The 27,125-nt window shown below is 40.4% G+C and overlaps 1 protein-coding gene across 5 annotated transcripts; it reads right to left on the bottom strand.

Annotated features, from left to right (window-relative positions):
• Nucleotides 1-2,344: 2,344 nt before the first annotated feature.
• ATP5F1C (ATP synthase F1 subunit gamma) lies at nt 2,345-27,125 on the bottom strand. Of its 5 annotated transcripts, none has more exons than XM_070391642.1 (10): nt 27,018-27,125; nt 16,888-16,922; nt 15,552-15,683; nt 11,553-11,757; nt 10,422-10,565; nt 8,518-8,582; nt 6,929-7,084; nt 6,355-6,451; nt 3,543-3,579; nt 2,345-2,485 (listed from the first exon to the last, which is right to left on the bottom strand). In XM_070391642.1, the coding sequence occupies exons 1-9, from the start codon at nt 27,071-27,073 to the stop codon at nt 3,573-3,575; spliced, it is 897 nt and encodes a 298-aa protein (XP_070247743.1). In that variant the 5' UTR covers nt 27,074-27,125; the 3' UTR covers nt 2,345-2,485; nt 3,543-3,572. The 5 variants fall into 5 exon arrangements, with proteins under 5 accessions (XP_070247743.1, XP_070247716.1, XP_070247725.1 ...); XM_070391615.1 differs by having other exon boundaries at nt 27,003-27,104; XM_070391624.1 differs by lacking the exon at nt 3,543-3,579 and having other exon boundaries at nt 27,003-27,103.

Genomic DNA, 27,125 nt, shown 5'->3' with positions numbered 1-27,125 from the left:
GTATATTTTGAAATTTAATAGACACTGCCAAATCACTCTCAAAAAGATGGTAAACTTGCACTAACAGCGTATGAGATTGATTCCTCCTACTGTAAAACTTTATCTTTTTAAAAAAACATTTACCATTTAAACCATTTAAAATATTTTTTGTTATGTTTTTATTGATTTCAGAGAGGGGGATGGGAGGAATAGACACATCAATTATGAGAATGATCAACTGCCTCCTGCATGCACCCTATTGGGGATCAAGCCTGCAACCCTAGCATTTGCCCTAACGTGAGTTAAACCCACCAGCCAGGCAACTTTTTCCGTCTTTAATCTTTAACAATGTGATGGATAAAAAGGACAATTGACTACTAATTCACTGCCCATTTTTAAAACTGACTTTTTTTCATTGAAATGGGATTTCCCCTGTGTGTGATCTAACCCAGGGGAAATACACTCCTTTAAATCATCACCCGAGGGTATGTTTATTTGATTTTAGAGAGCAGGAGAGAAACATTTACCGGTTGCTTCCCAGATGCACCCCAACTGGGGATTGAACCCGAAACTTAGGTATATGCCGACTAGGAATGGAACCCACAGCCTTTTGGTGTACAGAAACACACTCCAACCAAATGAACACACCCGCCAGGGCAGTGACAAATACTTATATCATTAGAGAAGTTTGTCTTACTGCTGTTCGGTAAGAATGCACAATCCTTTTCTCTACTTTTTCTTTAAAAAACATATATATATAATTTGTTTTATGATTTCTGAGAGGGAGAAACATCAATACATCAATGATGATAATCATTGACCAGTGGCCTCCTGCACACTCCACATAGTGGATCTAGCCTACAACCCAGGCTTGTGCCCTGAACAGGAAATTGAGCCATAACCTCCTGGTTCATAGATTGATGCTCAACCACTGAGCCACACTATATGTATTTTAATGTTTATCTAAAACTCAAGAGAATGGGTTTTATATTTTATTTTTTATTGTTCTGTAGTCTTTTTGGAAATTACAGGGGTGGGCAAAAGTTTACAGTTGTTCATATGGAAAGAAGACAAATATACAATAAATAAATAATAATATAAGAGTAAACGTTTGCCCTAGCTGGTTTGGCTCGGTGGATAGAGTGTCAGCCTGTGGACTGAAGGGTCCCAGGCTCGATTCTGGTCAAGGGCACATGCCTGGGTTGCGGTCTTGGTCCCCAGTGGGGGGCGTGCAGGAGGCAGCCGATCAGTGATTTTTTTTTAAATTTTTTTTTATTTTATTGATTTTTTACAGAGAGAAAGGGAGAGAGATAGAGAGTTAGAAACATCGATGAGAAACATCGATCGGCTGCCTTCTGCACATCTCCCACCGGGGATGTGCCCGCAACCAAGGTACATGCCCTTGACCAGAATCGAACCTGGGACCCTTCAGTCCACAGGCTGACGCTCTATCCACTGAGCCAAACCGGCTTCGGCCGATCAGTGATTCTTATCATTGATGTTTCTCTCTCTCTCCCTCTCCCCTCCTCCCTGAAATCAATAAAAAATATTTAAAAAGAGTAAACTTTTGTGCACTCATAACTGTCAAACTACTTCTGCCCACCACTCTATATATTATTGTTGTAAGAAAATAATCACACACACTAAGTTCCCTATTTTAAACAAATAGGGGGGGGAAACCTGGAGATTCTGGCATGGCCATCTCACTGCATGTAATCAGGTAGGCATCCAATCTTTTTTTTTTTTTTAATATGTATTATTGATTTCAGAGAGGAAGGGAGAGGGAGAGATAGAAACATCAATGATGAGAGAGAATCATTGATCAGCTGCCTCCTGCACGCCCCCTATTGGAGATCAAGCCTGCAACCTGGGCATGTGCCCTTGACTGGAATCAAACCCAGGACCCTTCAGTCCACAGGTCGACGCTCTATCATCTGAGCCAAACCAGCTAGGGTGGCATCCAATCTTAATGCTTATCTAAATGTAACTATGGAATTAATATCATATGGAAATGTTTCTCAGTGCTTACAAAATATATTTAAAAATTTATTAGGCTAAGTGTATGCCTGGAATTCTATATCCCATATATGAGAAACAGCGGATGACTGCAATCACATTTTTACTTCATTGTGTTGGCTGCTCTTTGACAGTGCAAAAGGATGGAAGCTGGGCTGAGGTGTGGTCTGTGGCCTCTTCCTTCTACCCTGACCCCAAAGAGGCCAGATGTTTTAAGACTGTTTCAGAAAGCCTTTTCAATTTTCAAAAAAATTTAATAGCATATTAACATTAAGTTTTAAGTATTTTAACATGTCATTTTGAAAACTATATTATTCTTACATACTAAGTAAAGACAGTGAAATCAAACTTCATTTTAAGTTGTTTATTGTAAGATAATTTACAAATATCTTGCTGTCTTTAGTAATTTAAACAATAGACCAATAATTTCTTCTGACCAGGACAGCAGTAAGCTAAAAACAAAATCAGCTGGCCGATTTTCCTTCTTTACCTGAAAAACAAAGTACAGAACAAATAAAAACCAAGCAATATTTTTGGAAAAAATAATGGTATCAAAAGATAATAGAGGGACTGTCACTTGTATGTTACTGTTCAAATGACATGTGTTTTTGTCTATTCTTTATTAGCTTAGTAGTTTCATGCTATGTATGCTCCATAACCAACCTATTGCCTATGAGAAACATGTAGGATAATGTATGCAAAGCCACTGTTACAAGTTTATGTTACTTTTCTATCTTGTTTTATATGTATGTTATATAACATTCAAAAAGAATTTCTTGATTGAAAAGATACAAAATCTACAATTTTGATAACTATAAATTGCCAATTGTTTTGCAGTATTTTATTATATCAGGTGTCTTGTCGTTTTTTGGTTTTGTTTTTTTTTGTTAACTTATGAATGAATATATTAGATAATTTTGGGTTTTAGTTGAAATTTCATGTAGCTTGCATTTTAAGTTTTTGGTTCTTTGTAGTTTCTATTAACCCATGTCATCATTTAATAAGTGTTATAATACCAACCTACCAAAAGATTTAAAGAATTTTTACATAATAAAATGTTCCTCTATAAAATTTGGTTCTCAAATTTTGGCCTGGGGGCCCTTTCATGGGGTTCATGAGGGCAAGACCATTTTCATAATGTTATTTGCCTGTTTTAGTTTCATTCTCACGAGTACATGGTAGAGTTTTCCAGTGTGTGATATCCAAAGGGAATGAATACAGAAATAGATGGGAATCTTGCTATATTTTTGTTGTCAGACATTCAGGGGTCCGGAGATCATAAAGCTTGAGAACCACCACTCTTCATCAATCTATATTTAATATCTCAAAATAATGCTAATTCTCTTTCCTTAAAGTTTACTTAACAAAGCTAAGAAAAAGCCCCCCAGCAATATACACATGCTTCCATAAGTTGGCTGCTACAGTAAACAGGCCTAGCAACCTAAACCTCAACAGTGTCACTGTTGCTAAATTAGCTTCAGTTCTAACTGCCTTGGTTTCTTTTCTGAAAGGGTATGGGGAGACTGTGTGAAATATTACCACTTTACCTCTTGTCTGAGGACGAAACTTGATTTTCATTAATCCCTGGTTATTGTATTAGAAAAAAAAGACAAACACAAACAAGCTGGTCAACAAGCAGTCCATGCTAGTTAATCATGTACACTTGCCAACTAAAAATGTCTATTTCCTCATTTGCTACCTTGAGGATATCACATACTTACCAATATATTCCTTTAAAACAGAGTCAATGATTACTATAAAAATGTTATAGATCTCAATCTGGTTATAAGCAATAAAACCATATTCATGCAAATAGGCAAGACTGTAAAAGTATAATTAAAATCACAATTTTTCTATAAAAAATAAAATGCAATATATTATAAATTTTAGGCTGACAACTAATAAATACTTGGCACCTCAAATACTGTGGTTTATTCATGCTTTATATTTTATTACTACAAAGCCAAAAGTGTTTGTGTTAAATATTAAAGTCTTCAACTAGAATAACCAATAGGTTAGAAAGCATGCAAATTCATAAACAATTCAACGCTGAGACCACAGAGCTAACTTTTTATAAAGGATGTGGGCAACCTCTAGAAAGCGAAAATTTAGTGACTTCCAGTTTTTAGAATTCTTTTTTAAAATCTGTTTTATGGCCCAATCTCCTCATTTTCCTTGATTTGCTACTGTGTAGTCAGGTTTACCACATTTCTAATCCAGAAAGACCCTAATCCACAATTCTGTAGAAGTTATAATCTCACACTTTATTCCTGGTTTTCCTTTTTTAAGAGCAAAAAAAGAACCTTAGTTCTCTAGCTCTCACAGCCCCCTGAACCTTCAGAATGCAGTCTTTCTTCCAGGGCTTCCCAAATTTGCCATTCCAGAAGCAATCAACTTAGCATTAGCTAAGACATATAACAAGGAGGACAATGAGTAATAAAATTATTTAATCCTTGGATTAGTCCCCATGTTCTAGATGACAAAATTGAGTTGCAGAGAGTATCTTAACCAAGTTTATCAAGACAGTAAGTAGCAGGGCCACTCATTGCACTGTAATCTATGATGGGAATAGAACATTAGTGAGCAGGCTGAGTGATAGGTGAGTCTTAAGATAGCAAAGCTGATGGATCCAACTACTGGTCTCAATTAGTTTTACTTGTGTCTCTGGCATTCTGCCCAGTTTCTAGCCTTGAGACAATACTTAAAGACCAATTTAAATTTCACCTTCGTGATGAACCTTTCCTCAATTCTTCACTGTTTTCACGTACTCAACAAAATGTTATTTCTCCCTCTTCTGAACTTCCAGTTCTTAATGTACTTATGGCATGTCAATCATTCACTCAACCACCATTTATTGAGGAAGTACATGCCAGGTGATGGGCCTACAAAAGTAAGTAAGATAGTCCTTCCCAAGCCACAAGAGCACACACAAACAAAGGTAATTCCTAATAATGTTAAGTGCTGATAAAGGGAAGCACAAGTGCTGAAGAAGGGTACCCCACCCAAACTATGCAAGAGAGTTTCCTGGAGGAAAGGATTCCCCCAGCTCAGTTAGGAAGGATAAACAGGACTCTGTCAGATGAAGAACCAAACGTGCAAGGGGAAGAAAAGAGTGGCACTTGAGGCAAAGGCACATGCCACTTTAAAGGTAAAAGAGCATGATATGTTTGCAGATCTACAAGTACATCAATGTGGCTAAAGTTCCAGGAAAGTGAGAAATGGTAGTGGTAAGAGACTAGACTAAGAGAGTGTTGGTGTCCAGAAACTATAGGTTCACACTAATCAAACTAAGCTGTTTCTGTAGGATGGCACTGAGAGAATGGCTCTATTAACTTAGTCATACTACTTTGTCAAATCTTTTCTATAAAGGGCTAAACAGTAAATATTTTAGGCTTTGTGGGTGACAGTCTCTTTTTATAATCCTTTAAAAATATGAAAACCATTCTTAGCACTAGACCTCAGTTTGCTAACTTCCATTCTACTGCAATTTCAAATATGTCTTCCCTGTTAAGGCGGTGAGCTCTTTAATGGCAAACACTAACTACTACATCCTCAGTGCCTAGCATAGGGGCTAGTACTGAAGAGGCTCCAAAAAAAATTTTTCAATTCAGGAGAGAAATCACAAGAATCTGCATTAAGTGGGCATACAGGGAAAAGAGCCATGGGCTATTTAGAAAGTAAAATTTAGAGACCTTGCTGACCAATTAGTAGGAGGGGATAAAGAATAATTCAAGGACAACTTACTACACATTTTATCCTTCATCACAATTATCTGCATATTTTTATCCTATTAGAAAATAAATGCCTTGAAAGGAAGGATCACATCTTTTAACAACTGTACTTTGCATATAGTGAGGGTGCAATTTGATAATGTTTTGAATAGAATTCCTATTATCTTAACCCTGGTTTCACATTAATATTTTTTCAAGGAAAGTGGTATACTATTTTATGGTACTGATACAGAAATCTTAATAATTTGAAAAGTCCCAAACCCTACTACCATCCAATGATTTATACGTAAAACCAAACCCAAAACCAGTCCTGTAATTCAGAAAGCTTGGTTTGTAATGTTTTAAGTTCCAAAGACAGATTTTATAAATGATACTAAATTGTCCACATCCTTATTCCTAATGCTTTATTTAGAAAGTGAAAGTTAGCAATATGTTGATTTCTAAAAGAAAAAACTAAGCCTAAAACAATCAGAATAAAATAGAGATTCCATTTTCACCAAATAAGGATACAAGATTAAGCAATGGGTCATTTCATCTTTAACAGCCAAACCAAACCAGAAAACTTAAAGCTAGCAGACATACAAATATGAGAACAAAAACTCTCTGAAGGCAATCTACAAGTACTTACAGAGCTGCAGCACCAGAGATGATTTCAATCAACTCCTTTGTGATGACAGCTTGGCGGGTGCGGTTGAAGGTCAAAGTCAATTTGTCAATCATTTCAGCTACACGCAAAACAAAAAGATTAGACAACAAAATCTAAAAACTAGAAAGGAATAACTGCATTAATTTATTCATAGATATATGTTGTTTAATTTACCCATAAGATTTTGGGAGGGTTTTTTTGGTTTTTGTTTTTTTTGGGGGAGGGTGGGGTGGGGGGTTTGGACCAAAATTGGCCCTCCAAAATTTCAAGAAGGTGTTTTTAAATCTTTCATGGGATCCCTTTTCCAAGTATTTGCAAACTTAATGCCTACCAAGTAAGATATACTTCCTTCAAGGCAAAGAGTATTCTATCTTTTCAGATGAGAAGAAAGAGATAAATATTTGGTCAAAAACTTCACAGAACCAGTAGTAGAGCCGAGGACTAGGTCCTAGTTCTCTTGTTTCCTGATTTACTTAAAGAATGGTCATGTTTTTGATATGAGGGTCTTCATGCTACTCTGCAGCAAAATTTTCTCAGAAAACTACTGTGTGCTTACATGCATTCTTGCTTGCATTGTCCATGGCTGTCATCCTGGCACTTTGCTCACTCGTGGTGGACTCCTTCAGAGAATAGTAGATGATGTTGGCCAGAGTGTATTCCTGATAATTCTGCAGCACGTCAGCATCAATGTCATCATAGATACTCATGCTCTCTGTTAAAGCAAGTGATAAATATATCTGAAGCAATAAAGCACAAAGACTAATTTAATCACAGTAGTTTACTATTATAAAAATCCTCTATAATTACAGAGAGGAAATAAGTGTAAGACAGGTCAAAAGACTCAGTTCTAATAGTTTCATCTATTTCCACACTGAAGATTTTCAGCAAAGTGTGTAAACAAAGCACTGGATATTGTTAAAAATTTTTACATTTCATGGTCATGAAGTTGTCATGATAGCATCTGACTGAGCACAAAGCCAGCACACAATAAATGATTTGGGGGTTTTTTTTTTCTTTTCCAATAAAGAAATTAAGAACAGAAACTATACAATATAATACAAAAATCTCAATTCAACCTTTTGATTTTTGGAGAAATCAGCAAGTGTCAGTCAGGAAAATGAGAGCAGGCAAATGTTTCCAAGAATATGGAAGAGTGGGAGAAATAAGAGGCTTATAGAAATTTTAGTAATCATGTTGCAGAAATTTAGCAGCACACTTCAAAATTCATCCATTAGGGGGAAGTGGTGAAATAGTGCTGTTTTATCAAACTTAAGATATTACAGATTATAACCCATATTTGATGCAACCATTAAGAAACCATTAAGAAAGAAAACAGCATAGCCAATTAAAAATGACATGCCACTGACTGGGAGAAGCATCCCAATTTCAGAAATATTAAAATGCAAAAAAGTGTACATCTTAGAATAGATGAAACATGATACACAAAAGGTGAAAATGCCTTAGGAATATAAGAACAGTTCCAGAATATTGTTTCTACAATGCTCCATTGAACAATGGTGACTTTATTCAAACAATAAAATGAGAATTTACTGGGACAATATAAACAAGTTGTGAACACTGTTCAAATCTCTATTCTAGACTTTCATATTGTACTGGAGTTTGATAGTTTGCATACATAGACTGCAAAGCCAATTTCTGTGCCCTGAGGACAGAAAACATATAAAATGACTGCCCCTTGCCGAAACCGGTTTGGCTCAGTGGATAGAGCGTTGGCCTTCGGACTGAGGGGTCCCGGGTTTGATTCCGGTCAAGGGCATGTACCTGGGTTGCGGGCACATCCCCAGTGGAGATGTGCAGGAGGCAGCTGATCAATGTTTCTCTCTCATCAATGTTTCTAACTCTCTATCTCTCTCCCTTCCTCTCTGTAAAAAATCAATAAAATATATTAAAAAAAAAAAAAATGACTGCCCTCAATAGCCATTTGTTGAATTAATGAAGGAACGGAGTAAGAGTTGTCAATGCATGGATTAATGCATCATGGAACCCATTAATAGATGGTGATATAAACAACCCAATATCATTTTGCTACTGCTGAAACAGGCCATTCTGACATATGCTATTTTCCTAAATGAACAAATCTCTCCTTTTATGTGGTAAAATACTTGTCATACGAAAACTACTTACCAGCCGTTGCAATGGTATTAAGAGAAAAGATGGGTTTTTCTTCTGTCTTGTACGAGATGACAGACCTAAAAAGGACAAAAACAAATGTAAATTTCAAAATAACTTTTAAACTGTTAAATATTTACTTATCCTAATATATAAAAACCTAGGGGCCCTAACTGGTTTGGCTCAGTGGATAGAGCATTGACCTGCGAACGGAAGGGTCAAAGGTTCAATTCCGGTCAAGGGCATGTACCTTGCTTGCAGGCATATCCCCAGTAGGGAGTGTGCAGGAGGCAGCTGATAGATGTTTCTCTCTTATTGATGTTTCTAGCTCTCTTTCTCTTTCCCTTTCCCTTTCCCTTCCTCTCAGTAAAAAATCAAAAAAATATATTTTAAAAAACAAAACAAAACAAAACCCAGGGTCCATAACATCCAAAACGACCGAAGGCTCAAACGACTGGAAGCCAGTCCTAGGTTGCCGTGGCAACCTAGCACTGACTGCCACACAATCCAACACTGACTGCCGAGGGAGCTGTGGATCAGGCCCAAAGAGAGGCCTGGAGGGAGAAGCAGGGTCTGATCCGTAGCCTCCGTGACAGCTGTTGATCAGCCCTTGCCGCTCTCTTTCTCTTGGGCCCTGGCCAGCAGCCGCACCTTTTTCTCTCGGGCCTCCACTGGGGCTTCTGATCAGCCCTGCCACTCTGATCAGGCCCATTGATGGGCCTGGAGACGCTGACTGGCATAGAAACTGACCAATCAGAACCAAATCTGGGTGAAGTGCGAGGAGCCAATGGCTTCGTAGGAGGCAGAGCTTTTGACGCTGACGGGCATAGAAACCGAAAAATCAGAACCAAATCTCGGTGAACTGCAAGGAGCCAATGGCGGAGCTTCTGACACTGGCACAGAAACCGACCATAACCTAATCTGGGTGAACTGCGAAGGCAGAACCTAAGGTGGGGGCTGAGGAGGGGTTTTAAGGGCAACAGCTATTTGGTGTAAGGTGTAAGAAAGTGGTTCAATTTTTTAATGACCGGTTTGGCAGTATACTGCATATGGCTGGCTATCAGTCTGGATATAGACAGTATTTTTGTCTGCCAAGAGCATCTCCTCCTGATGAAAAAGGCTCCCCACCCCTCCACCCCCATTTAAGCAATCCTATCCTATATAATCTATTTATACTACTAAAAGGGTAATATGCTAATTAGACAGGGTCAACTGGCCATCTTCCGGACGTCCAACTTCCTTCCAGACAAAGCCATGGTGGTGGGGGTCAAGGCAGAGGCCGTTAGGGGCGATCAGGCCAGCAGGGGAGGGCCGCTGGGGGTGAGATCAGGCCGGCAGGAGAGGGCAGTTGGAGGCGAGATCAGGCTGGCAGGGGAGGGCTGCTGGGGGCGAGATCAGGCCAGCAGGGGAGGGCTGCTGGGGATGAGATCAGGCCAGCAAAGTAGGGCAGTTGGGTGCAACCAGGCCGGCAGGGGAGGGTAGTTGGAGGCAAGATCAGGCAGGCAGGGGAGGACTGTAGGGGGCGAGATCAGGCCGGCAGGGGAAGGCAGTTGGGGGCGAGATCAGGCCGGCCGGCAGGGGAGAGCAGTTGGAGGGGAGAGCAGTTGGAGGCGAGATCAGGCCGGCAGGGGAGGGCAGTTAGGGGCGATCAAGCAGGCAGGCAGAGACAGTTAGAGGCAATCAGGCAGGCAGTCAGGTGAGCGGTTAGGAGCCAGCGGTCCCAGATTGCGAGAGGGATGTCCGACCACTGGTCAGACATCTTCCAAGGGGTCCCCATTTGGAGAGGGTGCAGGCTGGGCTGAGGGAACCCCACCCAACCCCCTGTGCATGAATTTTGTGCACCAGGCCACTAGTTTTAAAATATTAACATAAATAAGCTTTGATTTCTAAAATTTCATAAATAAGCTTTGATTTCTTGCCTGAATCGATTAAAAATGATAGATCCTTCATCAAAATCATATCCAGAATTTAGTAGTTCCAGGGCAATGACTGATGCATCTCCAAAAGTAGGGGGTTTTCTTCCCACTTCTTTGAATGTCACCAGAAAATGGTCAGAATGAGTCCTACAAGAAAATCAAGAGAGCACATAAGATACTTTAATGGAATTATTCTTCTAAAAGAACATAGGGAAGAAAGAAGAAATCCCTATGGATCAAGATTTTTGGAGGGACTGGGGGTGTTCACTGAATCACGTTGTTCCATACACTATCATGATTATTCCTTTCTCTCAGCACCTACAAAGAGACTAATAATCAGGCCTTTCTTGTTTTATTTCTCTACACCCGTGGTCAGCAAACTGCGGCTCGCGAGCCACATGCGGCTTTTTGGCCCCTTGAATGTGGCTCTTCCTAAGCCTTAGGAGTACCCTAATTAAGTTAATAACAATGTACCTACCTATATAGTTTAAGTTTAAAAAATTTGCCTCTCAAAAGAAATTTCAATCATTGTACTGTTGATATTTGGCTCTGTTGACTAATGAGTTTGCCGACCACTGCTCTACACCTTTGTTTTTCTCCTTCCAATCCTAATTAACTATTGTTCATTCTGACATTTCCAGACTGTGATAGCTTCTTAGATTCAGTCCTGATGTTTAAAAAGGTCAATAGCGCCCTAACCGGTTTGGCTCAGTGGATAGAGCGTCGGCCTGTGGACTCAAGGGTCCCAGGTTCGATTCCGGTCAAGGGCATGTACCTTGGTTGCAGGCACATCCCCGGTGAGGAGTGTGCAGGAGGCAGCTGGTTGATGTTTCTCTCTCATTGATGTTTCTAACTCTCTGTCCCTCTCCCTTCCTCTCTGTAAAAAAAACAATAAAATATTTTTTTTTAAAAGAAATAAAAAGGTCAACAGCTTTTGATATTCCCATTGCATTCCATTTATGGTTTGGATAAAAAAGCTAAACACAAGTAGAAAAGGAGGGAAATCTATATATTCTAATATATGCTGAAAAAAATAAAAACAAAACATAAGCCTGAGTACAAAAACTAGCAGAGAAATTTCCATTTATTCATGCACGCTCCTTTTTAAAGATAAATAATATATATTTAATTTACCTATGAAGTATACCCCTAAGTTTATCACCAACTCCAACAATCTTAACTTCTTTCCCGGCTGCTGTGAGCGTAGCCACCTCATTTTTCATCTGTTTAGCAACCGAGGAATGGATAGCACCACAAAGCCCTCTATCTGAGGACACACCGATAAGGAGGTGTTTCTTCTTGTCTTCAGGCACCTTAATATCAGCCTTTTCATACAGAGCTTAAAAACAAACGACAAAAAAACCCAAGAATTTATATATGTAATTCATACTAAATACAATAATCCCTAATTTACAAAAGAGCTGGCTGTTTTAAAAATGATGCATTTAAATTTAGGTGGCATTTGATTAATATAACCAAAACAGCCTGTGTATTTATTCCATTTATAATCAAGATGAAAACCACAAAGGTTTAAATCTCTAAACAGTATGACAAAGGTTCCTAAGGGTGCATTAATGGCCACTTTATCTTAAATACTGACTAAAAGAAATCTCTGGTACAAAGAGACTAGAATTACAGAGGTAACAACTTATTTAGTTATCAGACTTCTAAGTAATGCAAATCCTCAGTATACAACCAAAAAAGGCAAATATTTACTAAGCTGCTTATATAATCTGCATATCAAGCAAGCTCTTATAAAAACTGCTGATGTTAAAGTAATGTTGCCACTTCATTTTCGGGATTACTTTAACAACCTCACTTTGTTGGTCTAATTTTCCAAGAAGCAGAGACCAAGAGAGGATTCAGTGGGATGAAATATACATGGACTTTACTAGGAGATATGCCTATGAGAGAAAACAGGAAGTCAGAAGAGTCATCATACCATGCATGATGCAGGTCTGAGCCTTGGGAAGAAAGGTTGGGTGGAAGCTTCCCAATGCAATTTAAGGGAAGCTTAACAAGGCTGCTGGGAACCTCAAGTCTCCCAAGAACATGCCTGCCTGTATCCAGTCTGTGCTCAGGTGCTGGCTAGGAGCAGTCCATTGAAAGCATGGCTGGATGCAAATGGAGGATGGATTTCAACAGTTGGTGCTCACTGTAATTGCAAGGTGCAACTTTATGGCTGACACATTTACCCATTTCAACAAAATTCTTGTTACTACTATTTTTTTCAGTATTGATTTTCAAATTTCAATACCTGAGACCCTCCACAAAAAGCAAAGAGCAGTGCCCTAGCCAGGTAGGTCAGCTGGTTAGAGCGTTGTCCTAGTCAGGGCACATACAAGAATCAACCAATGGACAGGCTAGGTGGCTCTGTGGTTTAGGTCAACCTATGAACCAGAAGGTCACGGTTCATGATTCCATTTCCCATCAGGGCACATGCCCGGGTTTTGAGTTTGATCCCCAGTAGGTGGTGTGCAGGAGGTCGATCAGTGAGTCTCTCTCATCATTGATATTTATATATCCCTGTCTCCCTCTCTCTTCCTCTCCAAAATCAATTTTAAAAAATACTAAAAAAAAAAATCAACCAAGGAATGCATACGTAAGTGTAACAAATCAATGTTTCTCTCTCTTTCTCAAATTAGTAAAATAAATAAAAAATAAAGCAGAGAGTACTCAACTCCAAAGTTCAGGAGAGTGGAGAGAATATTTCTTTTAAGTCTCTTTTTAATATTGTATAGTGTAAAATACCTACTTTACATTTTTAGATATTTAAAATAATTAGCTATTTAATATTTACCAGTTAGGTTTTTTTGGGGGGTTGTCTGTTATTTTTCTTTAGTTGAAGGACTTTAGGATGAATGGCAGCCTTAACTTGGATTTTTAGTATTTTTCCACAATACTCAATTTGTGTGTGGGGGGGGGGGTGCGGGGATGTCCCTCAGCCTAACCTGCACCTTCTCCAATCTGGGATCCCTCTCACAATCCAGGACTGCTGGCTCCCAACCGCTCATCTGCCTGCCTGATTACCCGTAACAGCTTCTGCCTGCCAGCCTGATCGCCCCCGAACCACTCCCCTGCCAGCCTGATTGACGCCTAACTGCTCCCTTGCTGGCCCGATTGCCCCTAACTGCCCTCCCCTGCAGGCCTGGTTGCCTCTAACTGCCCTCCCTGCCAGCTCGGTCACCCCTAACTGCCCTCCCCTGCAGGCCTGGGTCCCCCCCAAACAGTCCTCCCCTGAAGGCCTGGTCACCCCTAACTGTTCTTTGTCCCTAACTGCCCTCCCCTGCCAGCCTGGTTCCCCCAACTTCCCTCCCCTGCAGGCCTGGGTCCCCCCCAACTGTCCTCCCCGGCAGGCCTGGTCACCCCTAACTGCCCTCACCTGCAGGCCTGGGTCGCCCTCAAATGTCCTCCCCTGCAGGCCTGCCCCCCCCCCCCCCCCCCGCCAACTGCCCTCCCCTGCAGGCATGGTCCCTCCCCAACTGCCCTCCCCTGCAGGCCTGGTTGCTCCTAACTGCCCTCCCCTGTTGGCCTGATAGCCCACAACTGCCCTCCCCTGCAGACCATCTTGTGTCCACATGGGGCGGCCATCTTTGACCACATGGGGGCAGCCATCTTATGTGTTGCGGTGATGGTCAATTTGCATATTACCACTTTATTAGATAGGATGCTCATATCAGAAGGAAAATAAATACTAAAGTGACTTTTCTTTTTCATATAAATAGCTACAGAGTAATTTAACCAACATTTACCGAGCCACCAACTAGATGCTTAGTATTGTGCTAAGGAGGGAAGGAGACATGAAAGCAAATGGCTGGAGCTGATAGGTATTGCTGAAACCTAACCTAGCAACTCTCCTCTAGGTGAAACTAAGTATGGTATTTAAAGTAAGGAGCAATTTCCACTGATGCCTAGTGCTCTATAATTTCCTTATGTAAAAATTTCTTTAGCAGTATAAATGCATGTTTAAAAAATATGGAAGACTGCCAGAACTGGTTTGGCTCAGTGGATAGAGTGTCAGCCTGCGGACTGAAAGGTCCCAGGTTCGATTCCGGTCAAGGGCATGTACCTGGGTTGCGGGCACATCCCCAGTAGGAGGTGTGCAGGAGGCAGCTGATCGATGTTTCTCTCTCATCGATGTTTCTTACTCTCTATCTCTCTCCCTTCCTCTCTGTAAAAAATCAATAAAATATATTTTAAAAAAAAAAATATGGAAGAGCACAAGAAAACTACTGCACAGGACAATTTACATCTAATACATAGACCTAATGATATACAGAGTATCTCAAAAAATGTACATACACTTTAATAGCTAAAAGCTCAATTTTGAAAATAAAATGTACCTTAATAAACACTGACTTTATTCAAAGTGTGAGTAGACATTTTTTTGGACACCCTCTATTTTCTCTAATTTGGAAATAAACAAATTTTGTTTTCTTTACAGTTGATGTTTAAACATTGCACGCATGTATTCATGAGCCATGTCCATGACTACTTGGCCAACTCTCCACTGTAGAGTACCACCTCCCCACCCTGCACTTCTAAAATATCACATCACAACTGAATAGGGTGAACTCAAGCATTGGAATTTGATGCACTATATATCTAAGTTCTTTCAATGGTACATTTAATAATCTAGGAAACTTTTCAGAATCTTTAAGAAATTAACATAATAGGTATGCAATCTCAGGCAAGTTACTTGATGTCACTGTGCTTCAGTTTTTCTCATCAGCAAAGCAGATGCTCAAACAGTTCCTACCCCAATAGGGTTGCTGTGAAAAATGAGTACATGTAAAATAGTCAGAATAGGCCCACTGACACCAAATAAGTCATTAGTAGTTATCTTCATGTTTAACTAGAGGCCCAGTGCACAGAATTAGTGAAAAAGTAGGGTCCCTAGGCCTGGCTGGTGATCAGGGCCCATCGGCGCCTTCTGGCTGCCGGCCAGGGCCTTCCTTCGTTCCGCGCCACCCCCTGGTGGTCAGTGCACATCATAGCGAGCAACAGAACTCCTGGTCTCCTGGTCAAACTTTCGAGGGGACACTTTGCATATTTGCCTTTCATATATATATCTATATATCTATATATATATAGATAGTTCTTCATAGTTTTTGAATTACATTCTTCTCTTACCCAAAGATCCTGTTCCATACACTCGAGCTGGTTTCAGCTCCCTCTCAGCTCGGGCATATTTTGCTGCTGCTACCATTTTCATAGACTTGGTAATTTTCTGGATGTTTTTGATTGACTTCAGTCGCCTGGTAACTGAAAAATAAAAGTATTGTGTTAATACATTGCAAGTGGAACACGAGCATTCTAGTGTTTTCATATTACATGTTTTACATAAATGTTAAAGGCACACCTTAAAATTAAATACCCATTGCATTTTGAAGTTATTTATTACATATACTTACAAGATAATATCATTTTAAAGTATGATACTTTGTAAAACGTTTTTTGTACTCATTTACTAGAAACTTATCTGGCCACTGGGTAACGCTAGCAATAAAACTACTGGTGCGCAATGTTTTAAGATAAAATAGTTATAATTTCATATGTGAATTTTTCTAAACTGTAAGCCCCCATTTACACCATTAATTAACAGCATGATGCTAAACTAGGGTTAATGTTAGAATGAGTACTAATAAAAGGTCAAATTTAGCTGATAACATAAGAGATCAGTAAGTTAAACACTGAAAATATTAAATGGTATTGAAAATGGCCTTTAACTACATGTTCCATAACATTTTTTTATATATCTACAAATAGTATACTTTTTCTCAATTATAACATTACTAGAGGCCCAGTGCACGGAATTCGTGCATGGATAGGGGGGTCCTCTCAGCCCAGCCTGTACCCTCTCCAATCCGGGACCCCTGGTTTAAACCGGCAGTTGGACATCCCTCTCACAATCCTGGACCCCTGGCTCCTAATCGCTCACCTGCCTGCCTGGTCACCCCTAACTGCCCCCTTTGCCAGCCTGATAGCCCCTCACTGCCTCTGCGTGCCGGCCTGAGAGCCCCTATCTGACCCTGCTGCTGGTCAGAATGCCCTCAACTGCCCCCCCCCTCCCCCCCCCCCCGCTGGCTTGGTCACTCCTTATTAACCCCCTCACCCCCCGCCAGCCTCGTCGCCCCACACAGCCTGCTTGTTCAGTCGTTTGGTCATCCCTCACTAACCCCCCTGACAGCCTGGTGATAGGCAGGCATCTTGTGAGGGCATGAGGGTTAATTTGCATACTATCTCTTTATTATATAGGATCATTCTTCAGACAATAGACTCCAACAACCATGTGTCACCTCAGTGTTTGAGCGTCTAAAACAAGTTCAATGCCCCACACATATGACATAGATTTATTTTGTCAATTTTGACATAATATATAATGGGCTTAAAAAGGTAGCATATCTTTGAAAGCATTATTGCCAAAATTTAGTTTTTCTTGATTCACATACTGAGATAAAGTACTTACTGTCTTTCAAAGTTGCCATATTTCGAACTTGGATCCTGAGAAGAAAGGTTTTAAAAATATTTTAGTTTTTTTGAGAAATAGCTCCATTACATAATAAAAACTTTCAAAGTTAATATGTTTATTTAAAGAATACCCCATAAAGAATTACTTAAATATAGGACTCTAAATATATACGTTAATTTTTAAATCTCTCAAAACTGATACCTAATCCTGTATCAAAGGCCTGATTTTATTTAACTAACACAAACCTTTCACTGAACTCACATTGGCATTCATACATGCTCTCCCACCTTCATGTCTTTGCCTATATTGTTTTGCCAAAAGAAAAGTTCTTTCCTTTGTTAGGTTACCCAACTTTCTAGGTCAGCCACCTCTAAAAGTAGCATTCCTTGCCCAGCAGTGTGGCACCGTGGTTGAGCCTCATTCTATAAAGCAGGAGATCATGGTTCGGTTCCAGGTTGGAGAACATGCCTAGGCTGTGGCTCGATCCCCAGTAGGGGTGTGCAGGAGGCACCAAATCAATGATTCCCTCTCATTATTGATGTTTTTATCTCTCTCCCCCTCTCCCTTCCTCTCTGAAAATAAATAAAAATATATTTTTAAAAAAGCATTCATTGACTTCTTCAGTTCACCAAAATCTTTTCAATAACACTTATACATTCTAACATAACAAAATGTGCGAAAGTTTTATTCCAACTAATTCTTAACTTTTCCAACTCAATTCAATAAACATTTACTAAATAGCTACTGTTCTTCAGGATATGGTCTCTGATCACAAGAAGGATACCATTATCTCATAAACAAGATTCATGAAAATTTAGATTTACATAAAATTTACATGGAAAATTTTCTATAATCTTTAAAGTATAATGCATAAAAGTCAAAATGACTTAAATGTAATGTTAGTGAAAGATAAATATGAAAAGATCCCTGCCCTATGGAGGGAGGCAACATATTACCAAATATAAATTATCTTCCAGCCCTTAAATCCATACAAAGTACTTGTGTTGGCCCAGAAAGGTCCATGGAAGACTTGAAGATCAGTAAATTTGTGCATAGAAAAGGACTAAGGAGGATATTTCTAGGAACGGGAAATCGTTTTGAAGTTGGAGACATGGGTTGGTTTAGTAAGTTTAAATATTATTTTATAGGGAATAAGGAAATGAATATCCATAAGCCAACAAATCAGTTTAGTTTTTCAGTGAAGTATCTTGGACGGCAGTGAAAAGCCCAACATAATGTTGGAATACTGATGACATGGAAACTATATAGGGGCTGCTGCAACTTCCAAACAAAAGCAAGAACCTGTACTAAGATGTTAGCAAAGCCAACAAGAGATGAAGTTTGAGATCAAATTCTTGAGAGTCAAAAGGAGCTCAGCGTGGCTCAGTGGTTGAGCATTGGACTGTGAACCAGGAAGTCAGGGTTTGATTCCTGGTCAGGGAATATGCCCAGGTTGCAGGCTCGATCCCCTGTGGGGCATGCAGGAGGCAGTTGATCGATGATTCTCTCTCATCATTGATGCTTCTCTCTCTCGCTCTACCTTCCTCTCCGAAATCAATCCTATCCTATATAATAAAGAGCTAATATGCAAATGGTCGTCACACCCTTGCGCCAGGGCTGGGGAGCTGAGGCTGTGCCCCCTGCCCGGTGGGGCTTGAAGAGGGACCTGAGGCTGCGCCCCCCCACCCTGTGGGGCTTGACAGGGGTGGGGCCAGCTGGGTCTGGGTCTCGCCCGATTTCGAGGCACGCGCAGGTGGGCGGGGACTTGACTCTGGGTTCCGTGGCACGCCCCAGACTCTGACAGGAGGGGGGTTTTCATATACATTTTACTAATTTCCTTTCATCTCTGACACTTCTATTATAGAGAAAGGGCAAATAGCAATATTAAAATATTTCCTCTAGTTAATTCCCTTTTAATGTGAACGAATTTCGTGCACCAGGCCACTAGTAAAATATATATTTTTTTAAAAAGAGTGAAAAGGAAAACAATAAGAATGACCCAGAATTTTCTAATTTAATGACCTCAGTGGATGGTGTTGTCATTAACCAAGATAGATCAAGTGGGTGCAGGTGATCTCTCTGGAGAAAATGATTTTTGAATATGATATAGTTAAAAGACCATGGAACCAGGTGGAAATGTCCACTGGGTTTTATTTTTATTTTTTTTATAATATATATATTTTTTATTGATTTAGGAGAGGAAGGGGGGGGGGGGGGAGAGAGAAACATCAATGATGAGAGAGAATCATTGATTGGCTGCCTCGTGCATGCCCCCAACTGGGGACGAAGCCCACAACCTGGGCATGTGCCCTTGACCAGTATCGAACCTGGGATCCTTCAGTCCACAGGCTGACGCTCTATCCACTGAGCCAAACCAGCCAGGGCTCCAGTAGGTTTTAGATTTTGAGATTTGTGATATAGATTTGTAACTATCAGTAAATATAGTAGTTGATGCCATGTTTTCCAAAGGAAAATAATGGGAATAGAAGCAGGGGGAACATTCCTAATTTTATGAGGTTAGCATTATCTTAATACTGAAATCACATAAATACATTAAAAATGACAGAGAATATCTCTCATGAACAAAGATGCAAAAATCCTCAACAAAACATTAGCAAAATGAATCCAACAATATATTAAAATGAATTATACACTGTGACCAAGTGGAATTTATTCTAAGTATGCAAGGCTGGTTCATTATTCAAAAATCAAATACTAGTAATATCCATCACATCAATGGTTAAAGAAGAAAAATCATATGATCAATAGATGCAGAAAAATCATTTGACATAATCTAATACCTTTTCATGATAAACCTTTTAGCAAATTAAAAATAGAAGAAAAAAACTTCCTTTATCCAGTAAAGAATATCTACCAAAAACCCCATGGTTTAATGGTGAGAAACTAGAAATTTTCTCCCTAAGATTGGGAACAAGACAAAGGACGTCCTCTCTTACCACTCCTATTCAACATCATACTGGATGTCCCAGCTAATATAAGACAAGAAAATGAAATAAAAGGTATATAGACTGGAAGGGAAGAAATAAAGCTGTCTTTGTTCATAGGTGATATGATTGTCTAGGTAGAATATCCCAAAGAAGTAGCAGAAAAACTTCTGGAACTAATAACCAATTATAGTAAGATTATTACAGGATACAAGGTTAATATATACAAAAGTCAATTCTTCTCTTTATACCAGGTATGAACAATAAGGGTTTCGAGTAAAAAAAACAACAACAAAAAAAACAATACCATAAACTGAAGACTTAAAAAATGGTTATGATGACAAATTTTATGTATATTTTACCACAATTGTTAAAACATACAAAGACATATATAAACCTAACAAAATGTGTGTAAGACATATATGAGGAAAACTGCAAAACTGATGAAAGAAATCAAAGATTCAAATAAATGGAGAGAAATTCCATATTCATAGATAGGAAAATTCAATGTTGCTAAAAGGTTAATTCTTCCCACTTGATCTGAAATTATTACAATTCCAATAAAAATCTCAGCAAGTTATTTTGTGACTATCAATAAACTGATTTTAATGTCTATATGGAAAGGCAAAACACCCAGAATAGCCAACACTACAGTGAAGAACAAAGCCAGAGAAGTGACACTACTAGATTTCAAGACTTACTATCAAATTCCAGAAAACAAGACAGTGTGGCATTGGTGAAGGAATGGACAAGTAGATCAATGGAACAGAATACAGAGCCCACAGACTCACACAAATACATTAACTTAAGTTTGATAAAGGAGCAAAAGTCATTATATGGAGAAAGGATACCTTTTTCTACAAATGGTGTTGGTGCCCTACCAATTTGGCTTAGTGATAGAGCATTGGCTGGTGGACTGAAAGGTCCCGGGTTCGATTTCAGTCAAGGGCATGTACCTCGGTTGCAGGCTCGATCCCCAGCTGGTTTGGGGGTGTGCAGGAGGCAACCAATCGATGTGTCTCTCTCACATTGATGTTTCTGTCTCTCCCCCTCTCCAAAGATTAATGGAAAAATATCCTCCAGTGAAAATTAACAACAACAAAACAACTTCTACAAGATACCACAGGAGAAAATCTAGGTGCTGTGTCTGACTGAGTTTTTAGCTAAAACATACAAGGTTATGTTGGACACTTACCATATTAGGCTTTTATTATATAGGATAAGGAGTGACATTTGGACATTATAGTTTTAGGCAGACACTCCAACTTGATTGACACAAGTTTCTAATCAGAGAATATGATATGAAACAAATGTGAATTGCATGCCATATTTGTATGAACACAGAACTCTTTAAAACTCAAAGAGTTATTGAGTTTTAAAGAGTTCTTTGGGTATCCATACTATCCCAAATGAGGTATGAAGAGGTAGGATCTTTTGTGATTCTTCATGCTGTGCTCATGGTCTAATTCCCTGTTTTGAAGAACTCTCATGCTTAGCCTTCATTTAGTTCTAAAGATGTCAATCTATGCTACAACTTTATTTTTTAAATACAATTTGAGTACAGAATAACCATGAGTTGATCTGAACTCTCTTTAGGGATAGCTTGCTCTATCTACTGAATATACAATATTTGCAAATGAAAAGATAAAGTTCTGAATCAGTTGTATGTTCTAGAGAACTGCATCATGTCCTGAGAAACATTTAGATTATTTGGAAAACTAGAAACATTATCAAATACAGTGGATGGAAAAATTACACACATTGTAGATTACCATTATTTAGTATGATTATACAGTATTGTTAGGAAAGTTGAAGAAGGCAGTGTGGAGGGAGTTAGAGAGGTTGCTAGATGAATGATTTATCAAAGAATTTTAAGGAGCATATAAATGCTGTGTAATATAAAAATTAAGGAAGCAGCATTCATAATTCTTTTTTTTTTCCTTTTTAAAATTAAATTTAGTGGGGGTGACACTGGTTAACATGATAATACAGGTTGCAGGTATGGGTTTCCATGTTACAAGATTTGTATATTGCACTGTGTGCCTAACCACCCAAAGTTAAATCTTCTCCCATCACTATATACTAGGTCCCCTTTCACCTCCCATCCCCTACACTAATTATTGAGGAAAATTATTAAGTATGTGTAATTCTAATATTGAATGTCTGTGTGAAAGTCCACTTGCCCCTTGAACAAAAAATGACTCCCTCGCACTTCTTTACCAACTGTGGCGCATGATCAAGTCTTCTTTGACAAGTACAATAAACCTTCTTACATTCTATTTTACATAGAAACTAGTTATAAACTCGTTTTCAATTGATACATCTGAGTCCACACCAGCATGTCTCCCACTGCTCTCAGCTCTTTACAAATTCTCACACTAACCCAGGGGTCCTTAAACTTTTTAAATAGGGGGCCAGTTCACTGTCCCTTGACCGTTGGAGAGCCGGACTATAGTTTAAAAAAAAACTATGGAAAAGGGAGACCAAGATGGCGGCGTAGGTAAACACCGGAGACCACTGCCGCAAACAACCATTTCAAAAATACAACTAAAAGACTGAACGGACATCACCCAGAACCACAGGAAGGCTGGCTGAAGAGAGACTCTACAACTAGAAGGAAAGAGAACAGCAAATCGAGGCTCAGAGGCGGCGCAGTGTGGAAAATACAAAGGTACCGAGGTGCGCGCGCGCAAAGCGGGCTGGTGGCTGAGGGCGCGGTTGTCGTTTTCTGTCGGGAGTGAGTCTCAGACTCTGGGCTCCAGATCCGGGCGAGTCTCTAGGGACCCAGACTCAAACGGGAGAAGCGGGATTATCCGGCATCAGTTGGAACCTGAGGGCAGCTTTCTCTCCGAGGTTTGCAGTGGCTGCCGGGGTTCTGAGAAGCAGAGCCTCTGGGAAGGGGACTGAGCGTGGCCATAACTGCTCCCTCCGCCCGCCCTGTTGATCCCGCCCCGCCCAAACTCTGCGCACAGCCATTTGCCGATCGCCTCAGGCAAAGGCTGGATTAGCGCCTCCCCAGAAGGCAGACGTTTTCCACACAGCTGATTTCCACAGCCAGTCGACCTGGGGGTCAAATCCCTCTAGTGTTAACTACAACAATTAAGGTTTGGCTAGAACAAGACTGCGCACAGAGACCACAAGGGGGTGCACCAAGAAAGCATAAAAGATGCGGAGACAAAAAAACATGACAGAAATGGAGGATATGGAGCTAAGAATTGCAATTTTGAGGGCTTGCCATAAATTTGTGCAGAGCCTCACGAAAACTAATGAGACCCTCGATGCTACGATAAAGAAATTAGAAAGTAAGCATACACGGACTGAAATAAAGAATATTATACCCAATAGTAGACCAGAGGAGTACAATAATCAAACCAAAGATTCGACAAAAAACACCCAATTGGAAAAGCAAAATGAAAAAAGAATCCGAAAGTGTGAAGATAGTGTAAGGAGCCTCAGGGACAGTTTTAAGCGGTCTAATATCAGAGTCATTGGAGTGCCAGAAGATGAGAGACAGCAAGATATTGAAAACCTATTTCAAGAAATAATGGCAGAAAACTTCCCCCACCTGGTGAAAGAAATGGACTTACAGGTCCAAGAAGCGCAGAGAACCCCAAACAAAAGGAATCCAAAGAGGACCACACCAAGACACATCATCATTAAAATGCCAAGAGCAAAAGACAAAGAGAAAATCTTAAAAGCAGCAAGAGAAAGAGGCTCAATTACCTACAAGGGAATACCCATACGACTGTCAGCTGATTTCTCAACAGAAACTTTGCAGGCCAGAAGGGAATGGCAAGAAATATTCAAAGTGCTGAATACCAAGAACCTACAACCAAGATTACTTTATCCAGCAAAGCTATCATTCAGAATTGAAGGTCAGATAAAGAGCTTCACAGATAAGGAAAAGCTAAAGGAGTTCATCACCGCCAAACCAGTATTATATGAAATGCTGAAAGGTATCCTTTAAGAAGAGGAAGAAGAAGAAAAAGGTAAAGATACAAATTATGAACAACAAACATGCATCTATCAACAAATGAATCTAAGAATCAAGTGAATAAATAACCTGATGTACAGAATGAACTGGTGATTATAATAGAATCAGGGACATAGAAAGGGAATAGACTGACTATTCTTGGGGGAAAAAGGGGTGTGGGAGATGCGGGAAGTGACTGGACAAAAATCATGCACCTATGGATGAACACAGTGGGTGGGGAGTGAGGGTGGAGGGTGGGGTGGAAGCTGGAAGGAGGGGAGTTATGGGGGGAAAAAAGAGGAACAAATGTAATAATCTGAACAATAAAGATTTAATTTAAAAAAAAAAAAAAAAACTATGAACAAATTCCTATGCACACTGCACATATCTTATTTTGAAGTAAAAAAACAAAACAGGAACAAATACAATATTTGTATTTGCATGTGGCCTGCGGGCCATAGTTTGAGGATCCCTGCACTAACCCATTAATTGTGTAGTATCATTACCTCCATTTAACAGTTATGAAAATGGTAGAGAAACTTGTCCAAGGTCACACAGCCAGGGGAGTGGCAGTCAGGATTCAAACCCCAGCAGTCTGGCTCCAGTCCATCTTATATTGCACTCTGCTGCCTCACATTTTTTACATTTACAAGTAAATATCTGCTTTTTTAGTTTAAGATGACAATCTTCCTTTTCTTTCCTGAAATACCATGTCTTTTCCTTTTCAATGTATTAGTTCAATTTATGGCCATTGGTCTCCTATCTATATAATAGAGGCCGATGTACAAAATTCGTGCAAGGGACTCGGCCCTCACAGCCCCAGCTTCGTCCGGAAGGTCGTTCGGCTGTCTGGTCTAATTAGCATATTACACTTTTATTATCTATAATAATAATAAAGCTGGGGCTGCAAGGGCCGAGGCAAGGTGGGACCGAGCTCCTTGCACGCATTTCGTGCATTGGGCCTCTAGTTATAGATATAAAAGCCAAGTGACCGGAACGGCAGAAAGACCAGAACAGCCAGTCACTATGATGTGCACTGGGGAGCCCAGACTGGCCCCTCCCCCCAACCGGCCCTGCCCCCAATCAGCCCCCCCACCCCAACTGGGGGAGGGGGCAGCCAGCCACACCCCCGGCTGGCCCCCACATCAGGCCTCTAGTTATAAAATAGTTCCATTTTAGAGAATGTGGAACACTAGGTAGGAAATAGAGATGTATTTTCCCCTAATTTGAGATGGAAAAAGTGGAGACTCTTCCTCAAATTTCTTATTTCCATTTTCTTAAATGCTACTTTAAAAAAAAAAAAGTTAATTTCTGAAAGTTTAGGGTACTTGCTGATTCCCTGAACAATTAAAATAATTTCATCATGATTTTAATTAAGCCTCATGTTTAATGTTAGAATGCAAACTTCCCTGAAGCAAAAACTGTAACAAATCCACATTTAAAAATTTTCAATAACCAAAACAGAACCAAGGAAATGCCCCTTCATGGTTCAAGCAAAGGTATTTTTCTGCTCCTCAAATTACTTCTGTCGAGTGTGAAACATTAAGATGGTTTTCATTTCTGAATTTACAAGGCAATTATAATGAATGGGAAAGAAAAGGGCAGAATAGGTAGGAAAGACATCAGGCCCCCAGAATGATGGAAAATGTGAAGAGGGTAAAATATGCTTTCCACGTGGAACACCAATGTTTGATGAATATTCATAACCTACCAATTTAAAACCATCATTCCAAGGGGATTAAGGTCAGGACTATGACCTTTATTTGATGATTGAGGTTCCAATTTAGGTCCCTAGAATTAGTTGTCTCAGACTGAGAGAGCTTTCATTTAAAATAATTCTTTGGCCACAGCAAAGAATTCATTGGCCACAGCAAAAACATATTTAGGACAATGAAACAAGAAAGGGCATAGAAAAAGCAACAGGAGAGTGTAGGCTGGGCTGCTTTAGCTCACTGGGAAGTCAGAGAAAAGGGGTGCTTTGGAGACAGGTCAGGGGGTTAGCCTGGGATGAGCTGCCACTGCCCATTGCTCCCCTGTAGGCACTTCACAGCATATTAAATTACTTCCTTACCCTACTGTTTTAAATTCGTTTCTTAATGGAAAACATACCTACTTCAATTAATGCTTTGTAGTCCCTTCACATAAACTAGGATACCAAAATCTAGTTTAGTGCTATAGCGCCTTAGAATTCTCCCTTACTGTAAACCCAGGGAATTGCTTCACAGACAATAACTAAGATCTCCTTAGCACTGTCTGAAATTTTCCGACTCTAACATAGATATTTCATCCTATTATATGGTCCCACCACAAGCCAACGTTTATGTGCCTATCCCTAGGCCTTTTACTACGCAATTGTCTTTGGAAACCAATGTTTAAAATCCTTAAAAATTGCAAGACAGTTACTTAATCCAAACTCCTCCTCCTCTCAGGACCTTGGGACAATTTTATGACCTTGCAGGGTTACTGCTTCAGCATAATGGTTTCGAGATACCGTAAGGTGTCTTTCTCTTCCTCGCCCACAGACAGATTTTTAAGGTCCCTTTTGCACCCAAACTACCCCCGGCCCACGCAGGGCACTCATTTAATTCACCGGTGCCCAGCAAAGCGCCCGCTGCAAGGTCGGTGCTCAATAAACGTTCTGGCTGAATCGAACAGCTCTTAAAGGGTCACTCCGCTCTATACTGGCCATGCAAACTCTGTCCAACCCCGGGAAGTTTCAAAAGGCGTCAAGGACGGAAAGCACAACTTAACCTTCCCTAGACCTTGCCTTGGATCCTCCCTTCCCCCTCACTCTGTGGGCCCAGGTCAAGCCTGCACGATACTCATGGCCTGGCACAGAGTAGGGGCTCGAGCGCAGGTACTTGTTAGCGGAATGAATACAAGACCGCCCTGAAATTAACTCGGCCCAAGGTCTCAGTCCCCAGGTCCCAGATGACAATTCCTCGTGGCCCTCCCCCCGCCCCGCTCCGCCTCAGGAGACGTGGCGTAACCTTGCGCGGTCCCTCCGGCCTCTTCACGTGCCCTTCCCAGATTCGAGGCGCTTCCTGCACCCCGGGCCACCCGGGGCCTCCGGGGACCGGGGCCTCCAGGGACCGGGGGCCCGGCCGGCCTGCGACCCCTGTTCCGTCCCACACGCCTCCACCCGCTTCCCCCTTATCGAGTCCTTCCAACCCTTGCAACCCTCCCGTTCCTACCGCAAGCTGCCATACCATTGCGGCTGCACGGCCCAGGCCGAGACCCCCACGACGCCCGCCCGAGAAAACATGGTGGTACTGGCCCTGGTGAAGGTCGGTCAGACGGGACTCCCCGCGCATGTG

Source organism: Myotis yumanensis, unplaced genomic scaffold (assembly GCF_028538775.1).
Source record: "Myotis yumanensis isolate MYYU_CA2020_CCGP unplaced genomic scaffold, mMyoYum1.0.hap1 SCAF_1, whole genome shotgun sequence".
NCBI classification, from domain to species: Eukaryota; Metazoa; Chordata; class Mammalia; order Chiroptera; family Vespertilionidae; genus Myotis; species Myotis yumanensis.
The sequence above is the reverse complement of the archived record's forward strand: the minus strand, read 5'-3'. Positions and strand labels throughout refer to the sequence as shown.

Coding starts and splice junctions, on each gene's coding strand:
- ATP5F1C (XM_070391615.1), bottom strand. CDS start 27,073: ATGTTTTCTCGGGCGGGCGTCGTGGGGGTCTCGGCCTGGGCCGTGCAG. Junction 11,758..15,551: donor GTATGGAACAGGATCTTTGG/GTAAGAGAAGAA, acceptor TTTGTTTTTAAG/CTCTGTATGAAAAGGCTGAT. Junction 10,566..11,552: donor CTTAGGGGTATACTTCATAG/GTAAATTAAATA, acceptor ATTTTCTTGTAG/GACTCATTCTGACCATTTTC.